The 27,993-nt window shown below is 48.5% G+C and overlaps 4 protein-coding genes across 7 annotated transcripts in view; 2 read left to right on the top strand and 2 right to left on the bottom strand.

Annotated features, from left to right (window-relative positions):
• Nucleotides 1–509: 509 nt before the first annotated feature.
• Tmem199 (transmembrane protein 199) lies at nucleotides 510–5,040 on the bottom strand. The gene is made up of 6 exons (XM_055619767.1): nucleotides 4,740–5,040; nucleotides 3,524–3,597; nucleotides 2,851–2,940; nucleotides 2,116–2,158; nucleotides 1,796–1,908; nucleotides 510–1,322 (listed from the first exon to the last, which is right to left on the bottom strand). Exons 1-6 carry the CDS (start codon nucleotides 4,948–4,950, stop codon nucleotides 1,227–1,229), a joined length of 627 nt encoding a protein of 208 aa, XP_055475742.1. The 5' UTR covers nucleotides 4,951–5,040; the 3' UTR covers nucleotides 510–1,226.
• A 51-nt stretch (nucleotides 5,041–5,091) lies between these two features.
• On the top strand, nucleotides 5,092–17,364 carry Poldip2 (DNA polymerase delta interacting protein 2). Its single transcript, XM_055619761.1, has 11 exons — nucleotides 5,092–5,321; nucleotides 6,733–6,814; nucleotides 9,822–9,919; nucleotides 11,737–11,833; nucleotides 11,995–12,070; nucleotides 12,271–12,378; nucleotides 12,509–12,645; nucleotides 13,568–13,594; nucleotides 13,780–13,905; nucleotides 15,731–15,810; nucleotides 16,384–17,364. Exons 1-11 carry the CDS (start codon nucleotides 5,161–5,163, stop codon nucleotides 16,496–16,498), a joined length of 1,107 nt encoding a protein of 368 aa, XP_055475736.1. The 5' UTR covers nucleotides 5,092–5,160; the 3' UTR covers nucleotides 16,499–17,364.
• A 148-nt stretch (nucleotides 17,365–17,512) lies between these two features.
• Tnfaip1 (TNF alpha induced protein 1) lies at nucleotides 17,513–26,916 on the bottom strand. The gene is made up of 7 exons (XM_055619762.1): nucleotides 26,784–26,916; nucleotides 22,940–23,258; nucleotides 21,962–22,131; nucleotides 21,511–21,600; nucleotides 21,382–21,434; nucleotides 20,550–20,745; nucleotides 17,513–20,413 (listed from the first exon to the last, which is right to left on the bottom strand). Exons 2-7 carry the CDS (start codon nucleotides 23,142–23,144, stop codon nucleotides 20,177–20,179), a joined length of 951 nt encoding a protein of 316 aa, XP_055475737.1. The 5' UTR covers nucleotides 23,145–23,258; nucleotides 26,784–26,916; the 3' UTR covers nucleotides 17,513–20,176.
• Nucleotides 26,917–26,976: 60 nt separating this feature from the next.
• Ift20 (intraflagellar transport 20) overlaps nucleotides 26,977–27,993 on the top strand; it is a 5,606-nt gene continuing 4,589 nt past the window's right edge. For all 4 annotated transcript variants that reach the window (XM_055619763.1, XM_055619764.1, XM_055619765.1 and 1 more), the window contains exon 1: nucleotides 26,977–27,273. The gene's annotated coding sequence lies outside the window, so the exon portion shown is untranslated. The remainder of the gene's footprint in view (nucleotides 27,274–27,993) is intronic.

Raw genomic sequence — 27,993 nt, forward strand, 5'->3', positions numbered from 1 at the left:
GCCGGATGTGGTGGCACACAGCTTTAATCCCAGTACTCAGGAAGGCAGAGGCAGGCAGACGGCTGTGAGTTCAAGGCCCTACAAAGTGAGTCCAGGGCAGCCAAGGCTACACAGAGAAGCCCTGCCTTGAAAAACCACAAAAACAAACAAACAAAGACCTTGAGGGGCTGATGGCTCAGTGGTTAAGACCATTCATAACTCAAAGAGAACATACGTTCAGTTCCCAGCACATACAATAGCTTAACTCTAGTTCCTCCTCAGACTCCTGTATACATATGGTGCACATACATATAGTCAGATATACATGCGAAAAGAAGGAAGGCAAGCAAGCTGGCAGGCCAAACAGACCTTGAGGACCAGACCAGCCATGGTGGCATATGCCTGAATCGTAGGACTCAGGAGGCGGAGGCAGAGATCAGCCAGAGCTGATAACAAGACCCTGTCAAAAGCAATTCTCAGGGTTATGGAGGCTTTTGTGCTTTGTGTTCTTACAGGATCTGAGATAAAAATACACTGGACACAATAAATATTTATTGGATACAAAACATCTTTCAAGTATCTTAAACAGATAATCTAACTTATCTAAGTTCTGCAAAGTGTAACATTACAAAGACAACAGAACAACTTCGCCTCCATTTGACAGAGGAGGGCCATCTGATTCTCTCAACCTTTTCTGACTTTGGGAAAATGGCCTGATACCATTTCCTTTTCTAGAAAACCTTAGCTGACCGGCTTCTAGTTCCACTACCCTGTATCAACTGCTTTTTCTTACTGATGCCTGCCTTCTGACTGGCTCTTCTCAGGCTCATGCCTTCTGCTTCCTTAGTCTTCTGTTCTCAGTTTCAGGTCTTGTGCCAAGATGTGTGGATGAAGGACAGTGACTGATTTATGCACTTGGGCTAGTTCAAGGCAGTATGGCCCATTTCGGGGAAAGGCCTGGATTCTACTTTCTGATGAGAAAACAGGACTCAGCAGAGCGCGGAATGGACGGTGAGAGCAGGTGGGCACGGGTTCAGAAGTTACTTAGAGCAGCTCCTTCAGTTTTAAAGAAACACGCTGTCCCAATCTCCTCCACTCCTCCCCAAGGAAACTCACAGCTGATTAAGAACTTGGCCTGGTCCTCTGACTAAGCACAAAGCTGAGTACAAAGAACATCATGGGTTGACTGAGAGTCAGTGATGGGCAATGGAGGCTCTCCAAACTTCTTCCAGACTTTGAAGCACCAGTTACAGCTCGCCCAGTTCACCTTCCATGGCCCTCACCATGACGTACAGCTCTGCCAGACCTACCACGGAGGCGACGATCAATGCAGCCAGCACTCTCTGCAGGTGGGGAGAGCTAGGTGTGAGGGATGCAGGCCAACACCTCTAATGATGATGGGGATCTCCCTACCCAAGTCTCTAAGTCAGTGGTTCTCAACCTGTGGGTCACAACCTTTGTGGGTCAACAACCATTTCACAGGGGGGCGCATATCAGATATCCTGCATATCAGACATTTATATTATAATTCGTAACAGTAGCAAAATTATAGTTATGAAGTAGCATCAAAAATGATTTTATGGTTGGGGGTCACCACAACATGAGGAACTGTCACAGAATTAGGAAGGTGGAGAACTATTGCCCTCAGTTATTGGGGAAAGGTGGCTCTTGGAATCACTACCCCCTCCCATGACTATTTGGGAAGCTAAATGTGTCCCCTGTTTATTGCATAAATACATCCCACTAATTAACCTGCGCACTTTCACACACATCCTCCCTTTCCCAAGGGCACTTTGTCCTGCTGGCGCCTACTCACTGAGGCCATTTCCGTGAAGATATACTGGCTTCCTAGGTAAGTGCAGACAAAGGCAGCTGCCACTGTGACAACGAAGTTGAAGACGGTGATGACCAAAGCCTTCACTGACCTCACTTTGGAAAGCAGTTCAGAGAAGAAACATTTAGGTCAACATTTTCAGGGAGGTCCTATTACCTCATAGCTGCCTCCCACTTCTACTGGTTCGCTTCAGAGATCAAGTTTGAACATCTTAGCCTTGATTCCATAACAGTGCAGTTGGAAGGAAGGCCATGACTAATCCCAGGGAGAGGTTTGAGCAGCCTGGGTTTCTAGTCTCTCACCTTGCTTTCCCAGGTCACTGAGAGTCCCTCCACGCTGTGCATCCTAGTGGAAGAAAAACAACAAAAACAGATGCTTTCAGAAGGAGCAGTCTAAAAACCCCCTTTTGTTAGTCTGGCCTCAGCCCTTTCTATTTCTCAGCAGATTAATTCTGCCTTTCCATGAATTCTTTTGCCTAAGATTTATATGACACCTTCTAGATCTTAAGGAGAAAAACCCAGGCTTCCAGGACCCATATATTTTCCTATTTTATAGTTGAAACATGACAAAGGAGTCCTGTCAGGAAAAAAAAGGCTACAGGCATACCTGTAATCCTAGCATTTGGGAGGCTGGACAAACCAGAATTCAAGGTTTGCCTGGCCACAGAGACCCTACCTTGAATAAAGAGAAACCCTCCAAGGCTCATTGCCGTTTCTATGGCATTTAAGAATCAGTCACCATCTAAGCCCAGGGTCTCAGTGAACACACTGAAGATGATACTTGGTCCCTACAGAACACAGGGGTCTTATAGTTCTAGAAGAGTATATAAACTGAGTTGAAATTCCCTTTCTTTTCTTTTCTTTCTTCTCTGAGACAGGGTCTCATCATATAGTTCTGGCTGGCCTCAAACCCAGAGACCCACTTGGCCCTGTATCATGAGTCCTGAGATTAAAGTGTGTATCACTACACTGCTTCTGCTGTTTTTAAAACTGTAGCCATCTCTGGTGCAGGTCATATACCGAGCAGTAGGCTCTTACCTGACAAGTGACATTGCGAGTGATCCGCTTATATTCCTCATTGGCTAGCTGTATCTTAATCTTCTCTAGCCGGGCGACTAGCTCTGGATTCTAAAAGCAAAAATAACCACAGGAGAAGAATGACATTCCTCTACATATTTCTTCCTACAGTACACGTCATAGTCATTGATTCCAAAGTGCACCATACCGGCAAGGGTGCTGGCATACACCCGTATAGCGTTTATGCTTCCACTGCTTTGGAAAATGGTTTACTGGAGCTCAGCTTTCCAAAGTTGTTAGAGACGGTTTCCTTCCCTGATCTCAGATTCCAAAGTTGCGTGTATGTAGGTGCACAGGCACAAGCAGCAAGCCCTCTGTGTGTGTGTGTGTGTGTGTGTGTGTGTGTGTATGCTCTCCCTCCACCATGTAGGTCCTAAGGACTGAACCCAGGTTGCCTGCCATGCTTGGCAGTAAGTGCCCCTACTCACTAAGCTATCTCACTTGAACCCCCAAATTCTATTTACTTATTGGTGGTAGGAATTGAACCCAGGGCTTTGTCAAGTGCTCTTGCACCGAGCCACATCCCAGCTATTCCAAAGAATTAAAATATAAGATTTCAAACCTGAAAGTTAATTAATAAAAGCCACACCCAACTCGGCACACACCTACTCTCACGAACATATCCCTCACATACCCGGGGAGGCTTTACAACTTCTGGGAGGTAGAGCTCACTGCCTTCTAGGAGTTCATGAAGGTACAGCCTGGAATCTGGGAAGAAAAAGGTTCCACATAATCACCCATGAAGCTGAGGATGGGAGACTAAGATCACAGAAATGGGTAGCCATAATTTTTATCCACATAAAACATGTCCATTCTTGTAAATTCATTCCCAGGATACACACACACACACACATATAATTTTGAGACTAGGCTTATCATGTAGACCTGGCTGACTCAGAACTCATTGTGTAGACCAGTCTAACTTTAAGATAAAAAAGATACACCTGCCTCTCTCTTGAATTCCCTGTACCTAATCTAGACCAAAACTCACAATCCTCCTGCCTCAGCCCCTCAATCCTAGGTGCACCATGCCCAACCTCATAATTTTCTCTCTTTTTGTTTAATATATTTTTTGACTCAAGATTAATTTCCAACTAAAAAAAATCTAGGACAATTCCACCTAAGTAGTTGACTGACAGTCAACGTTAACGGTCAGTCTTCAATTACCCTACCAAAAGTAGGTTATTTCTGTGAAAACAATAGATTTGTCCTAGACAGAAGTCAGTCACTGATGCTGAACACTCAGAGGACACTCACTATATTAGAAGATCTTTTTCTAAGGTCCTCTCAAGTCCAAATAGTTGAGCATCTACTCTTTGCATTTCTGGCAAGGATATTTTAATTCCGGCAAAACGTGTTTCATGCCAGTTTACCTTAATCCACCCCCTGATAATAAGGGAACAGATCCAAAGATGAGAAATGACTTCTTTGAAAGGACTAGAACTAGATGCCACTCTCAATCCTGACCTTTCAAAACAGCTTTTGCCATTGTTTCCCAAACGGAAGCTGGGCCAGGGATCAGAATTCTATACCCTTGACTTTGAGATGGAAGGAAAATCACTTCCCAAACAGGAAGTGATACTATATAGCCCCAAAGTGAAGAAACTCAATCTGACAGGCAGTACTGGGCTAGGATCTCGAGTTCCTAAAGACACTCAATAAAATCTGCACGAATTTTCACGGAAGATGGAAGCGGTGAACCTGGGGTTTACGGAGGAGGCTTTTGGACTGGCTAAATGAGAACTCGGCAGACACACGAGAGTGATAGAAAGAAAAAACGAGAAACAAAAAAACTCAGGAGAGATTAGATCGGAAAATGAGGCGGCGACTCTTGACTGGGGACCCCTCACTTCTTTCTCTCAGGTGCTGATGCAGATCTCGAATCAGATGGAAGGAAACCAGGCGCTGGGGGCCGGTGGCGCTATCACCGGCCGCGCGTTTCCTCCCCAGAGCAGCCTCGAGCTGGGCACGCAGCTTCCGGGGCAGCTGCTCCCGTTCCAGGTCTCCGCCAGGCCCCAAAGCGCGAACAAGTCGTTCGCCGGCAAGCAACGTAGACGCCATTTCTAGCTCACGCTCCGGTCAGGTGATCCCAAGTTCGGACTTCCGCCCACCTGAGCCGGATGTAGCTGGAGGAACCCGCGCGTCCGCCGGGGGCGGACCCGAGGGCCAGGGGCGGAGCTTAGGCGCGGGGCAGTGTGGGGCGGGGGCGGGACGCCGCCCCGCCGCGGGTCGGGCCCTGTGTCAGCAGCCGAGCGGGCGCTAGGGCGGGACATGGCGGGCTGTGTGGCCCGACGGGCCCTGGCCGTGAGCAGCCGCTGGTGGTCTCGCTCGCTGACCACGGCCCGAGGGTCGAGGCCGCTGTGTGCGGTCGGTGGAGCAGGGGTCCTTCCGCCGGTGGCCGCAGCGACGACACGAAGGCATCTGTCGTCCCGGTGAGGGACCGAGCGAGGGGGCTAGGGAGACGGGCCCAGAATCCAGGGAACATGTTCCTAGCCAGTAACGAGGCCAGGAGGCCCGACTGTTTGTGGGCAACCGGAGTGCCACCTGAGGACGGGTCCGGAGCGGGGAGTCGACATGCGCTGCTTGGCACATGTGCCAGGAGCTAAGAAGGGAGCACGGCCCAGGGCCCTGTCAGTCAGGGCAGCTCTGACGGAGAGCAAGTAATGCTTCTCCAGCGAATCTTGCCTCCCTGCCTGGGGTCCCCAGCACCTGTATTGGGCTGCCATTTAATACAGCTACAGGGATTTTGACTTTGATCCCAGCCTCTTTTGGGTTAATAGCTCTCAGAAGATGCTAATCGACTTAAATTTCTACCTTTGTGGGTCCTAGGTTTCTGGGTGACCTTGGGGAGACTGGTTTTACCTATGTGACTTGGGAAAGAGAGTTCGAGGCTTGGGTATGGTGTAAATAAAGCCTTTAAAGGACCAGGCAGGATTGAAAAGTTGGGTGTGAAATTAACATTTCCAAAATGAAATCACAGTGCGTTGACAGATCATAGAAAAATTAGTCCTATTTCAAAGGGTAATTGATAGAACTGAACCCATTAGTGGCTGAGGGAGATATTTGCTATTTAAGACTTAAGTAAATCTGAAACAAACAAAACTATGTGGAGAGACCGCAGTACTAATTGTACTGTATGGTGTACTTTTGGTAATCTAGAGATGTTAAGTCCTGGGGTCAGGGTAAAGACTGTTACAGTTTACAGGGTAAATGGATTTGTAGAATTGGGAGAATCATGCTTTGTAGCCATGTTGGCCTAGAACTTGTGATCTTGTAGCTTCAGCTTCAAGAGCCCTGGGATGACAGCTGTGTGGAACCATGTTTGGTTCAGAACAGTTTTTCAAAGTAGCAAATGACAGGTTTCCTGAGTACACTGCTTGCCTCCGAACAAATACTTTTTGAGCACTTGTTACTAGGCACTACTGTCAGGGAATAAATCGTCTTTCATTGGACTCAAGGCAGGGACACCAGTAGCTGAAATGCAAAGTTGGAAGGAGAGTTAACATGCTTCGAGTACCGGGGAGGGAGGGTGATGATGTACATTTAAACAGGATGTGTAGGCATGACCTTGGAAGTGCTAAGCAAATACAGGAGAAAGTAACCCTGGAAGACTGGGAAAGACTTCAGCAAGTAGGGGCCCGTGGCTGGATCTTTTCCTTCCTAAAAGAGGCAAAGCAGCATCCTTTTCCTCTGCTGTCATTGCCCTGGTGCCTCAGTACTCTGTCCCCTCAGTATGCTAGAGGGTTTTGTTTCTCTGTTTATTTGTTTGTTTCATTTGTCCGATGGAGAAGGAATGCTGCCTTCTCAGTTCTTTACTTGCTTGTTCTTTTTCTTCCCAATCAGAAACCGTGTAGAGGGCAAAGTGCTGGAGACCGTTGGTGTGTTTGAGGTGCCAAAACAAAATGGAAAATATGAGACTGGGCAGGTAGGCGCTGTGCTGTGTCGGTTTTCACTCTTATGGGATGTTACATTTCTGAATGGAGCTAGATTTGGTCATAATACTGCATCTCAGTGGTTTTTGTTTTTTTTTTTCTTCCACATCCCCTTCCCCACCAGCCCAAGAGACAGGTGCTATGCTGCTCAATCCATCTTTATGTTTTGGGTTCGTTTTGAGGCAGGGTCTTCTATGTAGCTCAGTTTAGCCTTGAACTCATCCTATAACCCAGGCTGACCTTGAACTTATCTTATTTCCTATGGAATACTTGGAAAACTTATGGAACACTTGGTTTACAGGTGTATGCAACTATGCTCAGCTCAGAATCACAAATTAAGAAAAATCTTTTACATTGCTCTTTTTAGAGAGAGAGAGACCGAGAGAGCGAGTGTGTGTGTGAGTGCATGTGCTCATGCATGGAGATCAAAGGACAGCTTGTAGAAAGTGGTTCTCTCTCCCACCATGTGGGTCTCAGGGATCCAACTCAGGTCATCAGGCTTGGCAGCAAGTGCCTTCACCCAGTGAACCCTCTAGCTGGCCTGAAAGCTACTTTACAGTTATTTATTTCTTATGCACGCTTATGTGTAAGTGCATGTGCATAGCCATGTGTCATTGGAATCACACATTTTCTAAAGGCGAGACTTCTGAAGAGAGGTGTATGGCAGCACCTACTCCCAGCGCTCCAGAAGCAGGGGCAGAAGGCTCATTTCAGTTTTGAGGCCTAGTATGGAGATATCCTTTGATACAGAAAGAGGCCAGTGATGTGGCTTTACTGGTAGAGGCACTCACTGAGGAAGCCCAGAAATAAGGCTGGCGAGAGAATGGATTCTAGAGCCATCCATCCTGTGACCTCCACACGCCATGGCACTTGTTTCCCATAATAATGTAAGTTTAAAGGTTCTTGTTAAAAATACAAAGAGAGAGCCCAGAGTCTCAACAGCAGATGTTGGGCTCTGAGGCACACCTGCAGCACCCAAATAAAACATTCATAGATGAAAAATATACACTTTCTAACATTAGAAACACGTGAAGTAAAATTTCCACATTACATATTGAAGAAAAATGTCAATGACCTTAAATTAAAATGAGGAAGGTAGAGATATGGCTCAGCAGTTAACAGCACTTGTTGCTCTTGTACAGGACCTGGGTTCAATTTTCAGTACCCACACAGTAGCTCACACTACCTGTGACTCCAGTTCCAAAGGATCTGATGCCTTCCTATGACCTGCAGGCATCAGGCATATGTACACCCAGGCCAAACACTCATATACATAGGTATGTTTAATTTGTATTTGAGGAAAGAGAGGGAGTAGAATAACAACAAGTTAAAAGAAAAACAAAGTCTGAAATCTTAGTAATTAGAAGACTACACATGTAAAGACAGACCCAAAAGGTAAGAGGAAAAGAGTACCCAACCATATTATAATCCTACTGAGCAAAGGAGAAATGGAAAATCTTAAAAGTGCTCAAAAATAAAAATTGCTGCCAACATACCAGCACTAAGAGAAACATTAAGGGAACCTTCCAGCAGAAGGAAGATGTGCCACACAGAGGTTGGGAAGAGTGAGTGCTGACAGTCCTTGCTGTGACTTGGGAATAGAGACTGGCAAAATATTCCAGTGCTTTTAACCTGCCAGTTCCACACTGATTAGGGAAACTGATATTTGCGGGCAATCTTCAATCATATTTTTTTTCATTGCAGTTACAGTGTTTTGAAAACCACTGCCCAGGGGCTGAGAGCTGGCTCAGTGGTCAAGAGCACTGGCTCTTCTTCCAGAGGACCAGGTTCAATTTTTAGCACCCACATGGCAGCTGACAGCCACCTGTAACACTAGGATCTGACACCGACATACATGCAGGCAAAACAGCAATGCACTTAACATTTAACAAAAAATTATATAAAAAGAAAATGACTGTTCAAAGCAAGTATTAGATACAAACTATTAAAACAATATATAAATAACTGACTTACTCCTTAATTCTAAGTTCTGCTGCTGACCTCACCAATTATCAAACGCGGAAGACTAATGCGTAATAGCTATTCAAATATTAAAATACAAAGTTGAATCAGAAAAAAAAACAAACAAACTCAAAAACTAAATCAGGTTGCTGGGCATGGTGGTGCCTGCCTTTAATCCAAGTAATTGGGAGGCAGAGGTAGGTGGATCTTTGTGAGTTCGAGGCCAGCCTGGATATAAGTGTACTTGATACATCAGTAGGTTCTATTTCCTCGTTGCTGTGGGCAGGGATTACTTAACTACCATGAGGAGAAAGCCAGACTTCTGCAGAGGCCCCTAAGCTAGAAGCTGGTAGGAGACAGTAGAGGAAGCCCTTTTTTCTTTCATGATCACATTGAGAATGGTGCACAAGCTGTGGTTGTGAAGCTCTGGCTCTTTCTCAGCTTTGTTCTCAGTGCCCTGGAGTAGATCTAACCCATAGTAAATGATGGAAGCTGTTTGTATGCCTACAATTCAACAGGTGTTGTGTGTTAGTGTTCTTTCTGTCTTGGACTTTACAGCTCCAAGAAAATGACAAAAATTTGGTCAGTAGGGGCTAAAGAGATAGCCTAATAGTTAAGAGCACTTACTGTTTTTCCAGAGGACCTGAATTTGTTCCCGTCATGCCTATCATGTTCACAACTGCTTATGGCTCCATCTAAGGAATCCAGTGTTTCTGACTTCCTTGGCTCCTTGCTCTCACATGAGCACACAGTCAGATACATACACATAACTGAAAGTAAAACAGATCTTTTTAAAAAGACAAATATAATTAGTCACTTTACACTAGACTAAGAGTAGTGCAGGTCAAAGGAAAGTTCCCTAGAGGCCAAAGTTGACCTGAAGGGTGAGTGGGGTCAGCCCAGTATGAGTCCTGAGAATCCTGCGGTTGTCTGGGTTGAGTACAGAGTGTGAGGGGAAAGCTGGCAGCACTGTTGCGGTTGGCTCCACCTGGATGGATTTGCCACAGTGGTCTCACTGTGGTCTCTCTTTCCTCCTAGCTCTTCCTTCATAGTGTTTTTGGCTACCGAGGGGTTGTCCTGTTTCCCTGGCAGGCCAGACTGTATGACCGGGATGTGGCTTCTACAGCTCCAGAAAAGTAAGTTTCCCTTACTTTTCTGTGACTATCTCACAGTGTCCTCATGTGGCCTGACTTGGGGCAGACATATGCATTTGGGGCCTCAGGGGTGAAAACAGCATTGTCTTAGGCTTTACAAATAACCCAAAGCAGCTGGGTGCTGTGGTGCACACCTGTGATCCCAGCACCCGGGGAGGCAGAGGCAGGCAGATCTCTGAGTTTGAGGCCAGCCTGGCCTACAAAGTGAGTCCAGGACACCCAAGGCTGCACAGAGAAACTCTGTCTCAAAGAACAAAGAGAAAGAAAGAGAAAAGAGAGAAAGAAAGAAAAGAAAGAACAGAAAGCCTGGTGTGGCAGTATGTACACTTTTAATTCTAGCACTCGGGAGGCAGAGGCAGGGTGATTTCTTTGGGTTTAAGGCCAGCCTGGTCTATATAATGAGTTGCAGGACAGTCAGGGCTATGTAGAGAGATCCTGTTTAAAAAACAAACAAAAAAAATAACCCCAGAGTATTTCTCTGGCACGCATACCAACGGAGACAAAAGTGCTTTATAGTAAGTATATATGCTCTCTTTAGGCCTCCCCAGAATACATTCCTACCCACTCTTTATAATCTGTTTCCAGAGGACGTTTTAGAGAACAGTTGTCTTGATTTATTTTCTTTCTTTTTCACTTCTTTTCTTTTTATTTTATTTTTTATTTTTTTAAAAGATTTATTTTATTTATTCATTACATGTATACCAGAAGAGGACGCCAGATCTCATCATAGATGGGTGGAGCCACCATGTGGTTGCTGGGAATTGAACTCAGGACCTCTGAAAGAGCAGCCAGTGCTTTTAACTGCTGAGTCATCTCTCCAGCCCTCACTTCTTTTATTTTAAAAAATATTTATTTATTTTGATTTTATATGTATGGATGTTTTGCCTGCATGTGTGTCTGTGCAGTGCTCAGGGAGGCCAGAAGAGGGCACTGGAACCTCTGGAACTAGAGTTACAGATGGCTATGTGCTACCATATGAGGGGAACAAACCTGGGCCCTCTGTCGGAGCAGATAGTGCTCTTTAACCACCGCCATTTCCCACCCCTCCTCCTTTATTATTATTGCTTTTGTTTTTGATTATTTAAATGTTTATTAATTATTTGCTATGTAGCCCTGGTTGTCCTGAACTCAGAGATTGGCTTATGTCTGCCTCTGTCAACTCAGTTCTGAGAAGAGCGTGTGCTACCACACCAGCCTCTTCTTGGTTCCTTCCGGCCTTTCCAAAGCTTTTATTTTTATATAATGTGGATGAGCATTCTGCCTGCATGCAGGCCTGTGGACCACATTCATGCGCTGTTCCTGGAGGTGTAGGATCCTTGAAACCGAGTTACAGACAGTGTGAACTTCACGTGGGTGCTGCAAACCAAACCTGGGTTCTCTGGAGGAGCAGCCAGTGCTCTCAACCACTAAGCCCTTTTCTAGGCCTGCTTCTCGGTTTCTTGATGTCCAGTTGTAATCTTTCTGGTAATCGCACATCATCACTGGCGTACGTTAAAAGAAGGGAGCTCCAGTGAATAGTCCCAGACAACCCTGGGGTGAAGCATGCAGTCCCTGTGGCCTTGGGGATTCAGGTAGTAACTGGACTCTCTCCAGAGAGTGGTAACTGCATGTTCCCCACAGGCTCAGTTGTCTGCCCTGACTGAGTGAGGCTGGCTGGAGTGGTGCTGAGCAGCTACCGACCTGTGCCACCGCCCCTTCGGATCATGCACCAGCTCATGTGGAAGAGGAAGTGGCAGTTAGCTGGGCCAGGCACAGCCTCCACTTCTCTGGGTTTATCTGGGCTGCTTCTCACCCCACAGGGCAGAGAATCCTGCTGGCCATGGCTCTAAGGAGGTGAAAGGCAAAACTCACACTTACTATCAGGTGCTGATTGACGCCCGTGATTGCCCACATATAGTAAGTAAGCAAAGCGCATGGGCCTCATGTCCCCTCTATGGGAAAGGTTTTCACTCATTTAGGGTCAGAGAGGGGTCAGAGAGCACTCAGGTCAGCTCTGAGCCTCAAGGCCTCAGGACTGTGTGGTAGCCAAGAAACCTTTGAATCACCTTTTGCTTTAGTCTCAGAGATCTCAGACAGAAGCTGTAACCTTCTTGGCTAACCATGATGACAGCCGGGCCCTCTACGCCATCCCAGGTGAGGGGTTATCCAAATAGTACCTGAGGAGCAGGGGTCTGGTGTGTCCCAGGGAGAGGAATCTGACGTCCTGTCATCTGCTGGGAGGGATCATGGTCCTGAGGACTGTGGTGCCAGGGTCGCCTACCTTGGGCAAGGCAGAAGGTATTCCTCGCAGTCTATGCTCTGTGAGTCTCACCAGCTCTGCCTCTTTGTGCCAGGCTTGGACTATGTCAGCCATGAGGACATCCTCCCCTACACCTCCACGGATCAGGTTCCCATCCAACACGAGCTCTTTGAAAGGTTTCTTCTCTATGACCAGACAAAAGGTAGTCTCTCAGGAGGGGCAGACCCTTTCTTTAGAGTATCAGAAAGAATTGGGAAGGGGTTTCTGGAGAGAATGTTGGAAAGTGGGTGCTAGCCAGACTCTGGTCTGGGCTAACCTGTTCTCTCTTCTAGCACCCCCTTTTGTGGCTCGAGAAACCCTACGGGCCTGGCAAGAGAAGAATCATCCCTGGCTAGAGCTCTCTGATGTCCACCGTGAAACAACTGAGAATATCCGTGTCACAGTCATCCCTTTCTACATGGGCATGAGGGTATGTGCTAGCCTGGGCCAGCCTCGCCTAGCAAGACTAGGCCCCAGATTCTGTGTGGTATCCCTGATGTGACTGTTGGGGTGGGGGTGGAAGTGTATCTAACCCTAACCCTGCCCGGTGGCTCTGCTTTCAAGTGCTCATGTACAGGGTGGGGTTGATACTGGCCAGCACTATGACTTAGAGCAGGAAACCCACAGACCAGGAAGTAAGTAGTCTTCCATGCCAGCTCCTCCATCTCCCTTCTGCTAGAGAGAATCACGCAGCTCAGTGGTTAAGAACACTGCTTGTTCTTCCATAGATCTTCCGTTCAATTCCCAGCAACCATATGGTGGCTCACAACCATCTGTGATGGGATCTGATGCCCTGTTCTGGCTTGCATTAAGACGGCACTCATATACATAACATGTATAAATAAATCTTACATACATATATATGTACATACATTTGCCTAAATCAGTGTGGACTGATTGTCACACTTTGTATTTAGTACTGAATATTTACTGATTTGTGTCTTTCCTCACTCTAAGCTAGGTTGCAGATACAAGTATAAATGGAAGACTTGCTGCCTATTGGGACTCAGTTATAGGGATGTCAGCATTTATTCAGGCACGGCAGTGAGAGTGCGTGAGGAGGACAACAGGGGCCCAGGTGGCAGGGGTGTCAGGGCTGGCAGGGAGGCTGATGAGAATGAGCCCTGTGGTAGGTTTCTGTTGGCATCCAGCTCTGTTGGTTTTGACAGGATTGTAGAGGGGGCAGAACAGGAAGGATGCAGGGAGGCTGTTGGCCAAAGTTCTGTTACATTCATATTGGCTCTCAGACATTCCCAGCGTCATCAGTCTCTGCCGCCTTCCAGGAATACTTCATTTGAGATGTGTTGATTGGAACATACTTAGTCTCATCCTCAAACCTTTTCCCCCTCCAGGAAGCCCAGAATTCCCACGTCTATTGGGTGAGTGTCTCCCTTGGCAGGAGCTCAGAAAGGGCCTGGGGGTGGTGTAGAGGCACAGCTTTTGCCTCTTGGCTGGGGTGGATACAGCCACGCATGCAGTGGGAGCCCTGTTGCTGCTTATGGTCTGGAGTCTGGGTGGGCCGGTCCGGGTTATTCTTCCTCAGACAGGAGCTCTTTCCTTACAGTGGCGCTACTGCATACGCTTGGAGAACCTGGACAGGGATGTGGTACAGCTCCGGGAGCGGCACTGGCGGATATTCAGTCTCTCAGGCACCCTGGAAACAGTTCGAGGACGAGGGGTGGTGGGCAGGGTGAGCATCATTGGGCCACTGTGGCCTAGTTGCTGGTCCTGTTAGCAGGCCTGGGAACTTTTGGTATGTTTTCTGTTATGGACAATGCGTTCCTTGTGTGAAAACATTGGGTTGTCTGTGGTTTGAAATCTTACAACAGCCCTGTGGGGCAGATTGTCTGTAACCTGTTTCACAGATGAGGAGTGAGACTTAGAAGCTAACTGATGAGACTGGGAATGTAGCTCAGTTGTCGAGTGTCTGCCTTGCATCATGAACTTGACCCAGCGCTGCATTAACTGAGCACGGCTTTTGTGCCTATAATCTTAGCACTTGGGAAGTTTAGGGTCATCCTCGACTGCCTGGGATACATGAGTCCCTGTCTTGAAACACATACCTCTGGAAACCTGGTCCTCTGAACAAGCAGCAAGTGTTCTTAACTGCTGAGCTCTTTCCAGCCCCAAAGCTCAGGTACTTACTGTTGAGTGTGTCTTACTAATCTCTCCACCCTACTCCAACACTTGGGGTCAAACTAAGGGCTTGGTGCATGTTAGGCGAACACTCTAGCTACATCATACCGAGATGGCATGTCTTTTAAAACTGTGAATTTGTGGCAAATACAGTCAGAAGGATAAGAATTTAAGGCCATATTGGGCCACATAGAAAGTTTGAAATCAGCCAGATTACACGAGACATTATTGGAAAAAAATATGATATATATGTATACTCAGATATACATATATATATGGGCTGATAGGATGGCTCAGTGGATAAAGCTGCCAAGCCTGCTAACCTGAGTTTGGTCTCTGGAACTCACATGGTGGAAGGTGAGCACTGACCCCTTCAAGGTGTCTTCTGACTTGTACACATAGTAAAAGTTGCAGGTGTGTGGATGCGCGTGTGTGCTTGCATGTGTATGCGCGCACACAGAGGTAATTAATTACTTCTCCCAACAAGAAACAAGAGCATTCTGATTTTGGAACATGTACTTACTGTGTCATGTTTCTTTTTGCATTCATACATCTACTGGTCCTTGGAGAGATTTGATTTCATGTTCCCTGCCTCTTCTACCCTATCTCTTGAGAGAGAAAGTCATCTAGCACCATTGTTAGAAGAGACTTGGAAAAGTAGGGCAAAAGTAAACAAGGCTTGGGCTGGGTGTGTGGCACATGCCTGTAATGCACATGCCTGGAAACAGGCAGAATTGAACTTGAGGTCAGGTTGGGCTATGTGTTGTTTTTGAAAAAAGAAAAAAAAAAGAATCTTAAATAGGGCTTGCCTTCAGATTTCAGCTATATACTCTATAACTTTGGACACTTTTTCTTTTTTTGAGAAAGGGTTTCTCTGTGTAGCCCTGGCTGTCCTAGAACTTGCTCTGTAGGCCAGGCTGGCCATGAACTCATGGAGATTCACCTGCCTCTGCCTCCCTAGTGCTAGGATCAAGTGTGTGCTACCATGCCTATCTTGGGCAAATTATGTAACCCAGTGTTTCTTGCCTCTAAAGTGGAGATCACACATAGTACTCCATGGTCATCAAGAGAGTGACATCAGCAGGCAGAGGGCCTGCTGTTGTGTCTGGCACTTGTTCATGTGAGTGAATGTGGGGAGAGAGGTTTCCAAGGTGTTCCCAGCATCCTTCCCTTGGTCCTCCCAGTTTGTTTTTCCTAGAGACAGAACAAAAGGCTCAGGCCATTGGCCATATTATGTGAGGAAGTACTGAAAGATGGTCACTGTAGATGTGTCTGCTGTCATGGTTGCTTGGGTGGTGGTGGTCAGCATATAGCAGTCCCAGGGTGCAGGCGGTGTTTCTGGGGCTTGGCCTGATCCATTTTTGCCTGAATTCTTCTAGGAACCAGTGTTATCCAAGGAGCAGCCTGCATTCCAGTATAGCAGCCATGTCTCCCTGCAAGCTTCCAGTGGGCACATGTGGTGAGTGAGGGTATGCTGGAGGACGTTGCTCAACTCCACACACAGAGAAAAGTGAGAGCTGAAGCTGTGTGGTGGTTGTACACCTGTAATTGCAGCACTTGGGAGAGAATTCTAGGCCAACCTGGGCCACATAGTGAGATCCTATTTCGGCTCATGCCAACTGCCCACAAGCTGAACTCGTCCTGAGATGAGCATAGATGGGTGCTAATCATTGCTGTGTGGAACTGTTTGGTTTTTATGATTTAGTTCCATACAATTTGTGGGTTAAGGACATAGGTCCCAAGACTTGGGACTGTACCAAATGGCTAGTGTAGTTGGGTTTTCCCTTAGTCTTGAGTACAGGTGGGCTGCTTATGTAGTATGTAGCCAAGTGGCAGAATCTGAATAGCTGTGTTTTTGTTCCCACTCGGGGCTCTTGGATCTCTGGTTAACCCGTCATGGGCTAGGTACATGATAGTCCCAGCCTTCCCCATACAGCTGTGGCTCTGGTCAGAGAGGACATGGGGCCACACAGATCAAGTGGGCTTTTGGTTCAAACCATACTTCCTCTAAAGCAGCTTCTCCAATCCTCAGGGGCACATTTCGTTTTGAGAGACCTGATGGCTCCCACTTCGATGTCCGGATCCCACCCTTCTCCTTGGAAAGCAATAAAGACGAGAAGACACCGCCCTCAGGCCTTCACTGGTAGGCCAGCTGAGGTCCTTGAGTGCCTAGGCTGGGCTCTCAGAACAGCTCTTACCCATAACTGCTGCAGAACTCGAAACCTCTCCCTGTTGTGGGCCAGAATGGGTCTCTTAATTGTGGGATTCCTTTTTTTGGAGGTGGATTCTAACTTTTCTTGGAAGACCCACATAAGACTCCTCCAAGGTTGGCCTCTGCCCAGGCCCTGCCTATACCATGTTCCAGCAAAACTGTTAGGGAACTGTTTCAGTTGTCACAGGCTTTCTGGAATGTGAGGTGCGGTCAATAAATCAGTGCTCACTTGGCCACCATGGCCATTTTTGTCCCCAGGGTCTCAGGTTCCCTTGCTGGCCCTGTGGGAACTCTTGGTTGCTTTCCATGCAAAGTTTCTTCTTGGGAGCTTCTGGCTCTGCTAGGGTGTATCTTCCTCAGAGGCTGGATATCTCCTGGGGGCACTGGCTAACAGTGGACTGCACTGGACTAAATTTTTGGTCTCTTCCTTAACCTTGGCCCAGTGCAGAGGAGGCCAGCATTTAGAGTTGGGAGTGGCCTGACTGCGAACACTGATTGGCCACCAGCATCTGTAGCTTCACTAGGCCTGGAGAAGAGTGAGGCAAAACCAGTCAGGTTTCCTGGAGCTGTGGGCTTCTGAGCATTGAGCAAAAGTCTGTCAGGCATCCAGACCACAAGTGCGGGAACCCAGCCAAGAAGCAGCTTCAGTTATGGACAGTGACCAAGCCAAGCCGCTTTCTGAGCTTTCAGATCAACAGGAGTCAGAGAATTGGGCTGCATTTTGCTCCAGTTCCTTCACCATTGTAGTCACTGTTAGAGGTTGTTCATTCTTGCATTATTAAATCTCAGGTCCAGTCCTTATGAGTGCTGTTCTTAATCTTCTGACAACATAGGAATGAGTCTCCTGACATAACCAGAACACAAGGTCATGGAGGGAAGAGGAACATAAGAACTGAGCCGACAGCTGTGAGCTGCCCGAGCTCTACTCCCTGGAAACATGGCTCAGCACTACCGCAGTGTAACACAATTTTATTACAAGTTAGTGTTTACTTCTATCTTTTAGGGTAAGCAACGAAGGATTGCAGGTACGCAATAAAGGACACATTCTTTCATGCCAGAACTGTGCTACCCTTTAGGCAGACAAGTCACACACAATCCAAGTTCAACAGGGCCCACAGCTAGTGTTTAGCAGCTCCCAGTCTGACCTTCATCTGTGCTTTGTGCCTACTTCCTGGGGCTGCCTGTGATTAGAAAAATCCATCCTGCCAAAGGCTACTTTAGGATAGGACAGGGAAATCCCATAAAACCTCAAGCCACAAAGTCTAAGCAAAGAAGCTCAGATCACTTCAGTGTTAGTGTTTTCCCTAAACCAAGATGTTTTAAGTCAAGGAAGACAAATGCCCAACCTGGGACTTCTGCTACTGTGCTTTTCCAGCCCAACGACTAGATACCATTGAACAGCAGAGGACACGGATGTCAAAGCACCAAGTAGAGGCTAAAGGGGATGTGGAGGTCAAGGAATAAACTGAAAATATGAGGACATGGATGTAAAAGCACCAAACAGGCCAAAGGGGATGTAGAGGCAAAGGAACAAATGAAATACGCAGCAGGGAGCTGGGAATCTGGCTTCTTGGGGACAGCTGAGGGTGGCCTCATGCTGCAACATTCCAAAGTCTGTGGGAAAGACTCAAAGCCTAAACTTGGACAAAAATGGATTGTCATCTTAGTTCCTGTGAGATCTGGAAGAACTAGTAGCTGCTGATCACCAAGGTGCCTGACTCAAGCATCTTAGAGCTATTTATACATTCAAGACTGTGATTAAGACAAAATGCTGATTGCTAAGTCACATTTCCCCTGCTCTATCACATCAAGTCAAGTCCTTGTGAGAGCCCAACCCTGGACCTGGCATCTGCCCATAGGCTCTGAGAGGTGAGCTGTGTTTGGCAATCATAAGAGCAGTCAATGGATGCAGCTGACAACCCATGTTCCTTCCTGAGCACTGTTGATAGCCACACACTTTGTCAGCCTTGCAAACAGCTCCCTTCAGTGACTACATTCCTCTGGAAAGAGTCCAGTTAAGAGGGCCAAGCCCAATAGGGAGGGGAGGGGAAAATGGGGACCAAAGCCCAGAGGAATTCACACCCAGTCTAGACCTTGCTACCCCCATGGTCAAGTAACCCAAAAAAAGAATAATGGCCTTTCAAAGGCTTAAGTTGCCCTGGTTACTATATATTTGGAGACTCATCACTAGGCAGAACCACCACCCAGAGCCAGCACATAAACCGAGATGTGATTGCCACAGGCTGGGCCACATCTGTGGGCACTGCTGGCAGCATGGGGCTCCAAGAGCTTGCTGTCCTCAGCTGATGGCTCCAGGGCCTTCTGCTGCAGCTGGTGTTTCTGGCCTGCTTTTGGCTTTATGGTTTGTGGGGACAGCGTGTCTTAGAGCTGAGCATACCCAAGTGTGAGATGCAAACCAAACAATCCTGTTACGTGTCAGTCAGTGATGTGAGGTCTCATTCCCCACAGGATGCTACCAAAACCACAGTCTCAAATTGGGCATCCTTCTCTTGGTAGTCTTTGGGCTGGCTAGTCAGGCTGACAAAGCCAAACCTGGTCAGTTTAGTTATTTTTTTTTTTTTGAGACAAAGTCTCTCTATGTAGCCCTGGTTGGCCTCAAACTTATGACCCTCCTGCCTTGGCCTTTGAGTGCTGGCATTACAGACTATGGCAGCCCACCTGGCTGTTAACTGCTTTATCCCTTCCCTCAGATTCTGCAAGAGGAGACTAGTGTCAGAAAAAGCTTTGGGTCAAAGCAGAATAGAGTTTTCTGAATGCCAGTAATACAAAGTGCTTTAAAGATGGGACCTAGGGCATTGAAAAGGGTGGAGTATGTGTGTGGGAGTCTGCCTAGGTGGGGTCTTGGCATCCTGCAGGGGTTACAAATACTTAGTCCAAGGCTGTCCTTCATGAAACTAGAAACTAGTAATTTCTTAGATACTTTGTGTATGTGGCAGTACTGGGGATTGACTGAACCCAGGGCCTTACTCATGCTAGGTAAGTATTCTACTGAGCTATGTCACTAGCCCCCTTTTAAAATTTTTATATTGAGATAAGGCCTTGCTAAGTTATCCTGCCTCTGCCTCTCTATAGGTGGGATTATAGGTACGGCCACTATGCTAACATCTAGATTTAAAAACAAACAAAAAACCAGGTCCTACCTACGCTTGAACACTTTGGGGAAAAAAAAGAGGACTGTCCTTTCTTTTCAAAATTGGGTCCTGACAGCACCAGAAGCCTCCTTTCCCCTAGAACAAAGCTGTTGCTGTGGGCCTCAGCTGAGGAACTGAAGCTCTTCAGCATAAAAAAGGGGCCCTCAGCCAAGGGCCTGGGACTGTTCTTGCCAGGAGCTGGGAAGTCAGCGTATTCACCCTAGAGCAGAGGTAGCTCCCTGTTGGCAGGAAGTGGGGTGGCATCTGGAAGTGCTGGGGGAGGAGGGCCAGTGAGACAATGTGGCCTTTCCTCTCCCAGCCTCCCTGACCTCAGGCAGGCCTGTCAACTTACATACTAGAGAAGGCTCCTAGCTAGCAGGAACAGCATAGGGTGGCCAGTGGGGTGTGTACCACAGAGTGGCAGACAGGGCTTCTTGTGTCCTGACTTCCTAAGGATCTCATTAGTCTCGATGAGAGGACTGGTGGCTGAGCTGCCGGTCATCGTAAGTGCTATAGCGCTTGACGTGAATGCGGCGGACACGGTCCCGAAGTTCAAAGGTATCCTCATCTTCACTGGGGGAGGCTTGGCTGCGGCTTCGGCTTGTAGCCTCAAGCAAGGAATTGTCAGGGACCCGAGGGGTCTCGTAGAGTAGGACATTGAGTGTCTCCTCATAGATACGGGCCTCCGGGAATTCCACCTGGGGAGAGGGGGACAAGATGGAGTAAGGTTACATTTAGTGCGGAAACACGTCAGGGCTCTTCACCTTGCCTCTTCCATGAAGCTTCCTAACGTAGAAGTCATGTGTCCCCTGCCAGAGGAGAACCCGTACATGCCTTGGTCTGCTTCTTCTCTGTGGCATACACGATGGAGGTGCAGCACACCTCCGCCAGCTTTCGACCCTGGCCATAGAAAGACCAGCAGCAGATCTCGTCGCCAATGACGTCCTTGATGAAGAGCACACGACCATTGAAGCGCAGGGACAGCTTGTCAAACAGTTCAATGTTTTTCAGCAGGTGATCGTCAGAGTTGCTGAAAAACCACAAGGTCAGTAGGCCTGGAATGAGGGTCCAGCACAGGGGATTTTGCTGCGATGTGCTGGGCTCTGCACTCCCTGGCCCTAGAGTGCTGAAATGAAGCCAAGGCAGAGCGACGGGCCGCCTGTGGGACTGGGGACCGTGAGGGAAAGGGGTGGAGCTGGCTCTCAGTTCCAGCAGAGAACATTGAGGGAAAGAAGTGACCCCTTCTTAAGCCTGGAAGGAAAAGTCCCTCGCTGCTGCTTCAGCAGTGTTCCATCTTTGCCGTGGGGTGATGCAGTGTCCCCCGGGGACAGCCCCCGGGGTCTGCCTAACTCGGCTCATGCTTCCTAGCACTCCTTTTCACCTCCTAAGACAACAGGGATAGAGATCCCTGGCATGCTCCTCATATGACACAGGCATGTTTTACGTTTTAACACCCACATTCCAACCAGGCTCTGTGACAAATATGCCTCTCCCGAGTTCCCTTCAGTATCCCTGTTCATCGTCCTCAGCAAAGGTGGTTTCAAAGCCCATGCTGTGTGTGTCGAGAAGCTGTGACGTGCCCGCTGCCCAGCACCCGCGCCGGCTGCTCAGCCCTTTAGCTGCTTCTGCCGCCCTCCCAGGGCCCTGGCACAGATGCCTGCCATACCTGGTGTATGAGTACTTGTTATTGCTCCTGTTGTACAGTAGCTTCACCACAGGCTGTGAGGGGAGAAAGAGTAAGGGCTAGACCAGGAGCCTGGTGTCCCCAGGCCGCGGCCCTCGGTGTGCTCAGTACCTTGGTGGAGGATTCAATGAGCCTGTCCTCCTCCCTCAGGGACGTGATGATGGGGATGTTGCACACGGGCTGGTAGGCATCCTTCTTGTCCTGGGCGACACACAGAGCACACAGCCGCCTTTAGGATTTTGCATGGGCCTTCTGCCACAGTCACCCCCAGCCTCGTAAGGAGGTACCAGATGGATCATGACATTCTTGGTGAGACAGGCCCAGCCAGTAAGGAGCTCTCCACTGCCAGAAACCCAAAGCTCGGACATCTAGGCAAATGAACTAGATGCACAGCCTGCCTGTGCTGCCAGGCATCACTCCCTAGCAGTAGTTCGCTGGGCCTGGGCAGCTCCCCATTGTTCTGAATGGGTCTGGACTCAGCCTCATTTCCAACAGGAGCCAAGCCTCATGTCCCCAGAGGGACAACTCCCAACCTCATCAAACTACCCAAGCCCTCCCGTACCTGCAGGGCAGTCTGGCACATGTTCACCAGTCCTTGAATGAGGTAATATTTTGCTTCAGCCATCAACTCCTGGATTTCTTGCCGGTTTTGAGGGAGGGTGATGGTGTCATCTCGGAGGTAATTCAGGATGGTGCCGAAGTGCTTTCCACATCGGTCTATGAGGATCCAGCCTAGGGATTTAGAGGGAGCCCACAGGATTACCCTTTGCCTCCAGCTGTATCCAGCGCAGGCAAAGGCCACCTGAGAGAGGCAGGCAGCAAGACTCCAGAAAAGGAACTATATGGGCAGAATCCAGAGGCCAGGCCAGGGGTGACCAGAAGACTCTAGGCCTCAGGTCTATGCTGCTCTTGCCTGTCCTAAGTCCAGGAATTGCTGTGCACCTGAGAAAACACAGCTCTTCAGGACTCTGGAGGATTGGATGTGTAAATTTGCGGGTACTCAGCCCACCCTGGCAATACAGAAACAGCCAGTCTCTGCTTACCTCTGCCCACTGCCAGGCTCTCCTGTGCTTGTGTCAATCTTATCCTCTCTGGATACATACACATACATCAGCTTTTGTTTGTTTGTTTGAGACAGGGTTTCTCCGTATAGCCTTGGCTGTCCTGAACTTGCTTTGTGCCATCATTTTGGGATTCAAAGGTTTCATGTAGCCCAGGCTGGCCTCAAGCTCACTATGTAATGGAGGCTGGCTTCAAATTTTTGACCACCCTGTTCTCACCTCCACATGCTAGGTTTACAACGTGTCCTGCCACACCCAACCTGAATATTGTTTAAGTATGGACTTTTTCCTCGGGAGGACACATAAGCATACAAATTCTCTCAATGTACAATTTCAAGGAATTCTAAAGCTCGAAGACTTGTATGAAGAGGAAAACATACAGATTCTAGATCTGATGAACTTAAGCTCTGCCCTGAAGTCATCTCAGGATGCCCCCTTCCTCCCTTCCCTTGCCAGCATGCCCGGATGTAACTGCTCACCTTCTTTGTCGGTCAGCACCTCCATGCGCCCACTGAACATGGCCTTGAGCATAGTGTCGTGGCGGGTGAGGGCCCGCACTGTTGTGTAGTACAGGGAGCCGCCCACATTGAGCTGCACGTACTTGTTGCCCAGCCCGCCTCCCTTGAAACCACTTATCTTGGGCTTGGCCCCTGAGGCTGGGCACAGACAGGTGTCCCCTGACATCTCCTGCTGCAGGTAGATCACCACACGGCAGGAGGTTGGCTTGGAAGGTTCTGCCGTGGTGGAAGTGGTCACAAGTGAGCGGCCCGCAGAGGCCAGGGCCTCATACTCTCAGTGCTGTAAGCAAGAGGTAGAGAGAACATTGAAGTCATCAGAGAAGAGGCCACAAAGGAAGAGGGACAGCAGTAGGAACTCTGACACAGTTTACTTCCTAGATAAGCCCATGTACTCCCAAGCAGAGGCTAAGTTCCTGGTATGCTGGTTAGTTTTTTGTCAACTTGACACAAGCTAAAATCATCTGGGAAGAGAACCTTGATTGAGAAAATGCCTCCATAACACTGGCCTGGAGTGGGGTCATTTCCCTGATTAATGATTGATGGGAGGTGGGTGGTGCCATCTCTGGGAAGGTGATCTGAGTAGTATAAGAAAGAAGGCTGGGCAGGCTAGTTATGGCCAGCTTTCCTTTATGGCTTTGGCTTCAGTGCCTACACTCAGGTTCCCGTCACCAGGTTCCTTCCCCTATGTCCTTCAATGAAGACCCTGGGACGTGTAAGCCAAATAAACTCTTTCCTCTCCAAGTTGCTTTTGGCCACATTGTTTGATCATGGCAGTAGAAAGCAAGCAGGACACTGGGCAACAGAAGAATGGCCCCTGTGCTGTTCTCACAACGTCAGGAGCCAGATCTAGGAGCGTGGCCTCCCTGCTCATCTCACCAGCTCCTCCAGGCTCAGCTCGGCTTCAGGTTGCAAGGAAAACTCTTCGCTCTAGCTAAGAACTGGATGAACAGGTCGCCCTGGGATCTACCACACTGACTTCAGAAAATGTTCTCCCAAGATTCCCAGGATTCCAGACTTCTAGACTAACTGCATGGGAATCTAGCCTGCCTAGGAGTTTCCCAGGAGCCACATGGACAGGATGCATTTCCTGTCTCAGGGGTAGCCTGCTCCAGGACTCAGGTTAACACCAGCCAAAGAAAGCCTGGTTCGAGGAAGGAAAATGAATGTGGTTCTAAGAGAGCTCAGGGAGGGCTGGCTTTGGAGCAGCCAGCCAGGGTGCTCGGCAAAGGGTCACGTGAGCTTCCACAGGTTTCCTGACCTTCCCCTTTCTTGGCACCAGCCTTGCCCCAAGTTCCTGTAATTGTCACCATTTTTCAAGGCAGAACACAGGATGGCTATTTTGCTGCTTTTTCCTGAGAGCCCTATCTCTCTTTTCTTCCTTCCCACCAAGAATGGGGAGAACAGACATGATGATGACCCTAAAAATGACTAACAGTTCAGTGACCTGTGACATGATTAAAGGAAAAGTTGGTTTGTCCTCCTGGTTTGCATTCTGTTTTTGTTTTGTTTTGTTTGTTGAGACAGGGTTTCTCTACGTAGTTCTGGCTGTCCTGGAACTGGAACTCACTCTATAGACCAGGCTAGCCTTGAACCCAGAGATCCGACTGCCTCTGCTTCCCAGAGTACTTAGATTAAAGGCGTGCACCACTGCCCAAGCTCTCATTCTGTTTTTTGATGCTCCTTATGTTCTAAATTCTAAATCTACAGATTGAAAGAGGTCGGAATACTAAATCCTAGCTAGGCAGTAGTGGAGTACTGACACACACTTTTAATCTCAGCACTTGGACTTCCCAGATTATGTAAAGAGACCCTGTCTCAAACAAAAACAAAAACACAGACTAGAAGACAGACTATTAAAAAAGGAACAAAGAAGCAGGCAGTTACACAGGTGATCAGTGTAACTCAGAATACAAGAATGACAGGAGAATTATCAGGTCGAGGTTTCAAGAGAAGATGACATTTCAGCTGAGGTCTGAAAAGTATATTCTAGACAGCAAGAGCAAAGCTCCTGTTTAAACAAGTTTTAGAGGCTGAAGAGATGGCTCAGTGGATAAGAACGTGTGTGCCTCTTGCAGAAGACACAGGTACAGTTCCCAGCAGTCACATCAATAGGCTTGCAATAATCTGTAACTCCTATTTCAGGGGACCTCCCCCTTCTGGTCTTTGCTGCCGCTGCATGCACATGGTACACTCAGGCACACACATGTACACTTAAACAAAATTTTAAAAATAACAAAAGTTTTATGGCTCTGGAGAGATGGTTCGGCAGTTAGGAACATTGGCTGGCTGCTCTTCCAGAGGACCTAGGTTCAAAGACTGCATTTCTAGATTAGCCCTCTTCTGGTCTAAGGGCACCAGGCACACAGGTGGTGCACAGACACACATGCAGACAAAGCTACCACACACATTCACTGCTAAAAAGGACAAGTTTTGGGAACAATAGTGACATAGTGGCTGGTATGCAGGTAGAAGGGGGAAGGTGGTCTGATGGAAAGCCAGACAGTTAAGATCTGGGTTATCCGTGATTTGCGATACACTATGGGAACTGACTGGAAGGCTTTAAGCAGGGGAGTGATGTGATCTGATTTATTTATAGTTTCCAAGTACACCTTGATGCTTTGTAGGACTGGCTGCAAAAGTACATGAAAGGAAGTGGGAAGAGCAGAGGAAGGAGTGGGCCAGGCAAGAGACCACAGAAGCAATTCTGGAGACAAGCAAACAAAAAAACACCGAAGTGGAACCAATCTCTTTAAATCCCAGAACACTGAGCGGCTTCCTGTTAGCCCTCATGTCTTACAGGTGAAACGCAGGACGATGGTCCTCAAACAAGAATGGCATATTTTTAAGTATTCAATATATATCAGCTTGTTAAGACTACAACTGTCCCTTAAAAGATTTAGGTATGTCCCTGGAATGGGTGGTGGTAGGGGCCCCGGGGGGAGGGGTGCTAAGTAGCATATCCTTTTGGTGGCTTCTTATCTGCTTCAGTGGTGGAATATGGATGAAATGAGCCGCAGGAGACTGACAGTAAGTAACACTAGAATGGTAGCAAGGTGAGCAATTGTCTGACCTCAAAGAAAAAAAAAAATCAACTCCTTAACAAGTTTTAGCAAGTTCCTCACATATTTTGTGTCCACCTTTATTTCCCTAGAATCAAGGAGGCACACGTTCTGCCAAATCAAAGAAACTCAACGACTAGATTTGCCAAGTGAGGAAGTCAAATCCGGAGCTAATCTATTCTTTTCCTACAAAGCAGCCACTTTGAGTCCTAGATGACGTCAGTCCAGATTCCACCCAGTCCAAGAAGTTCCAAGAGTCCAGTGGCAGGTGACGCCCTAGAAAGAAATTTCTGAGAGGATGAAGTTTCCACTGCTCTTCCCTCTGGACTTCGCCTGTGGATAGTAGGGTAACCCTGGGGCGGGAGACATACATGGATTCTAAGAGAACCTAGTGAGAAGCCAAGCAGAACAAAAGGCAAACGATCGCAGAAGGGTAAAGATTTGGGATCCTAAAGGAAGGACACGAGGGACGGCGAGGGGGTGGGAAGACTGATTTGGGCTAGAAACGCCAGCAATCGTGGGAGCGACGCTTAGGCTTCCCCAAAAGGTGCCCTGTGCAAACGGAAAAACATCCCATCCCTCTCGTGGCAGTGCAGGCTGCTCTCCCGCCACACCCCTCCTCAGAGATCCGCGGCGCCTCCCATCCCCAAGGGACCTGAACTCCATCCCCACGCGCTGTCCCATGCTTCTGCCCAGGACTCGGCAGAGCCTGTCCTTCCCCGGTGCACCGCACGTCCGGCTCTCACCGTCCGCGGGGGCGCTTCTCCTCTCAGCCGACAGGCAAACGGACTCCGTGCCTCTTCTGGCCTGTGGCTGCCTGCAATCTCGGCTGTGAGCTCATATCCTGCGCCGGCCAACTTCGGAGCTACAGCCTAGCCCTGCGGCTCGGGAAACAGACTACAAGACCCGGCATGCACAGCGCGCGAGCAGGCGGCGGGGTCGCAAGCCCGCTGGGGTTTGGCTATTTTCCGCTTCCGGGTGTGAGAGCAAATCTACTTCCGCCGTCGTCCCCTCCACTCCCACCCGGCGCAAAGGCTTCTGGGCCTAGTGGGCAGTTACCGCTCGTGTTGCCTCTGTTTCCCAGCAGGCACCGCGGGGTGGGAGTCTGCTAATGCTTCTAGTGTCAGAGGGTGACGAGTTGCAAGTAGGTCCTGTATCCGTGGCAACTACCGGTTGCGGTTCCTGGAGAGAAGCTTCCGTGGACAGCCGTTTGGGCCTCAGCGCGCCGGTCGGCAGGTAGGTCGTGATTTAAGGTCGGGGGACGTGGCGGACCTGGGACAAGAGGAGAGCGGCGTGGCCCGGGCGCTGAGGAGTGGCAGGCCCAGGTCGAAAGCGGCGGTTTCCCCCATTCGGAATTTTTAGGGAGCGAGTTTATAGTTAGCTCAGCCCAAGAGCGTAGCTCCCGACGATCTCACCGGGAAACCGAGGCTCGGACATTGCAGGAGGATAAGGTTGTAAAGACAGCCAGGTCCTTTGCCCAGTGCTTTCTGTGTCAACGCCTTCTCCACACCCCAGGGCTGCAAGTGTTCTCAGCGCCTGCGGATCTGGGAGAGCCAGGGAGAGTGGAGCCAGTCACAACCTTAGGACACTCAATCCCAGATCCCTGGGACATATTTGTCGCGGGTGTAGGTGTGGGGTGGGGTATCTGGTGAACCATTTCCCTGCAGCTCTTCACCATCTCATTAAACTGCCCTTTTCAGCCAGGCAGTGGGTTCAGTCCAGATTCATGTCTGGTGCTTTTCTTCACTCCTCTCCAAAACGCTGGACTAAGCAGTCCATTACTAAATTCTGTCGACTCAGAAAACATCTCTGCTCTGAACTCGTGGTCGGCTTCAAGTCTTTTCTACTGTTCCGCCTACTGTTTCCACATTCATTCATTCCGCAGACATTACAGAGTGCCACTTACCTGCGGGCAACCTGCTTAAAGATGCTAGCTAGGCTCACAGTGAGGCGGCG

Source organism: Psammomys obesus, unplaced genomic scaffold, assembly GCF_907164565.1.
Source record: "Psammomys obesus unplaced genomic scaffold, mPsaObe1.curated_primary_1811, whole genome shotgun sequence".
NCBI classification, from domain to species: Eukaryota; Metazoa; Chordata; class Mammalia; order Rodentia; family Muridae; genus Psammomys; species Psammomys obesus.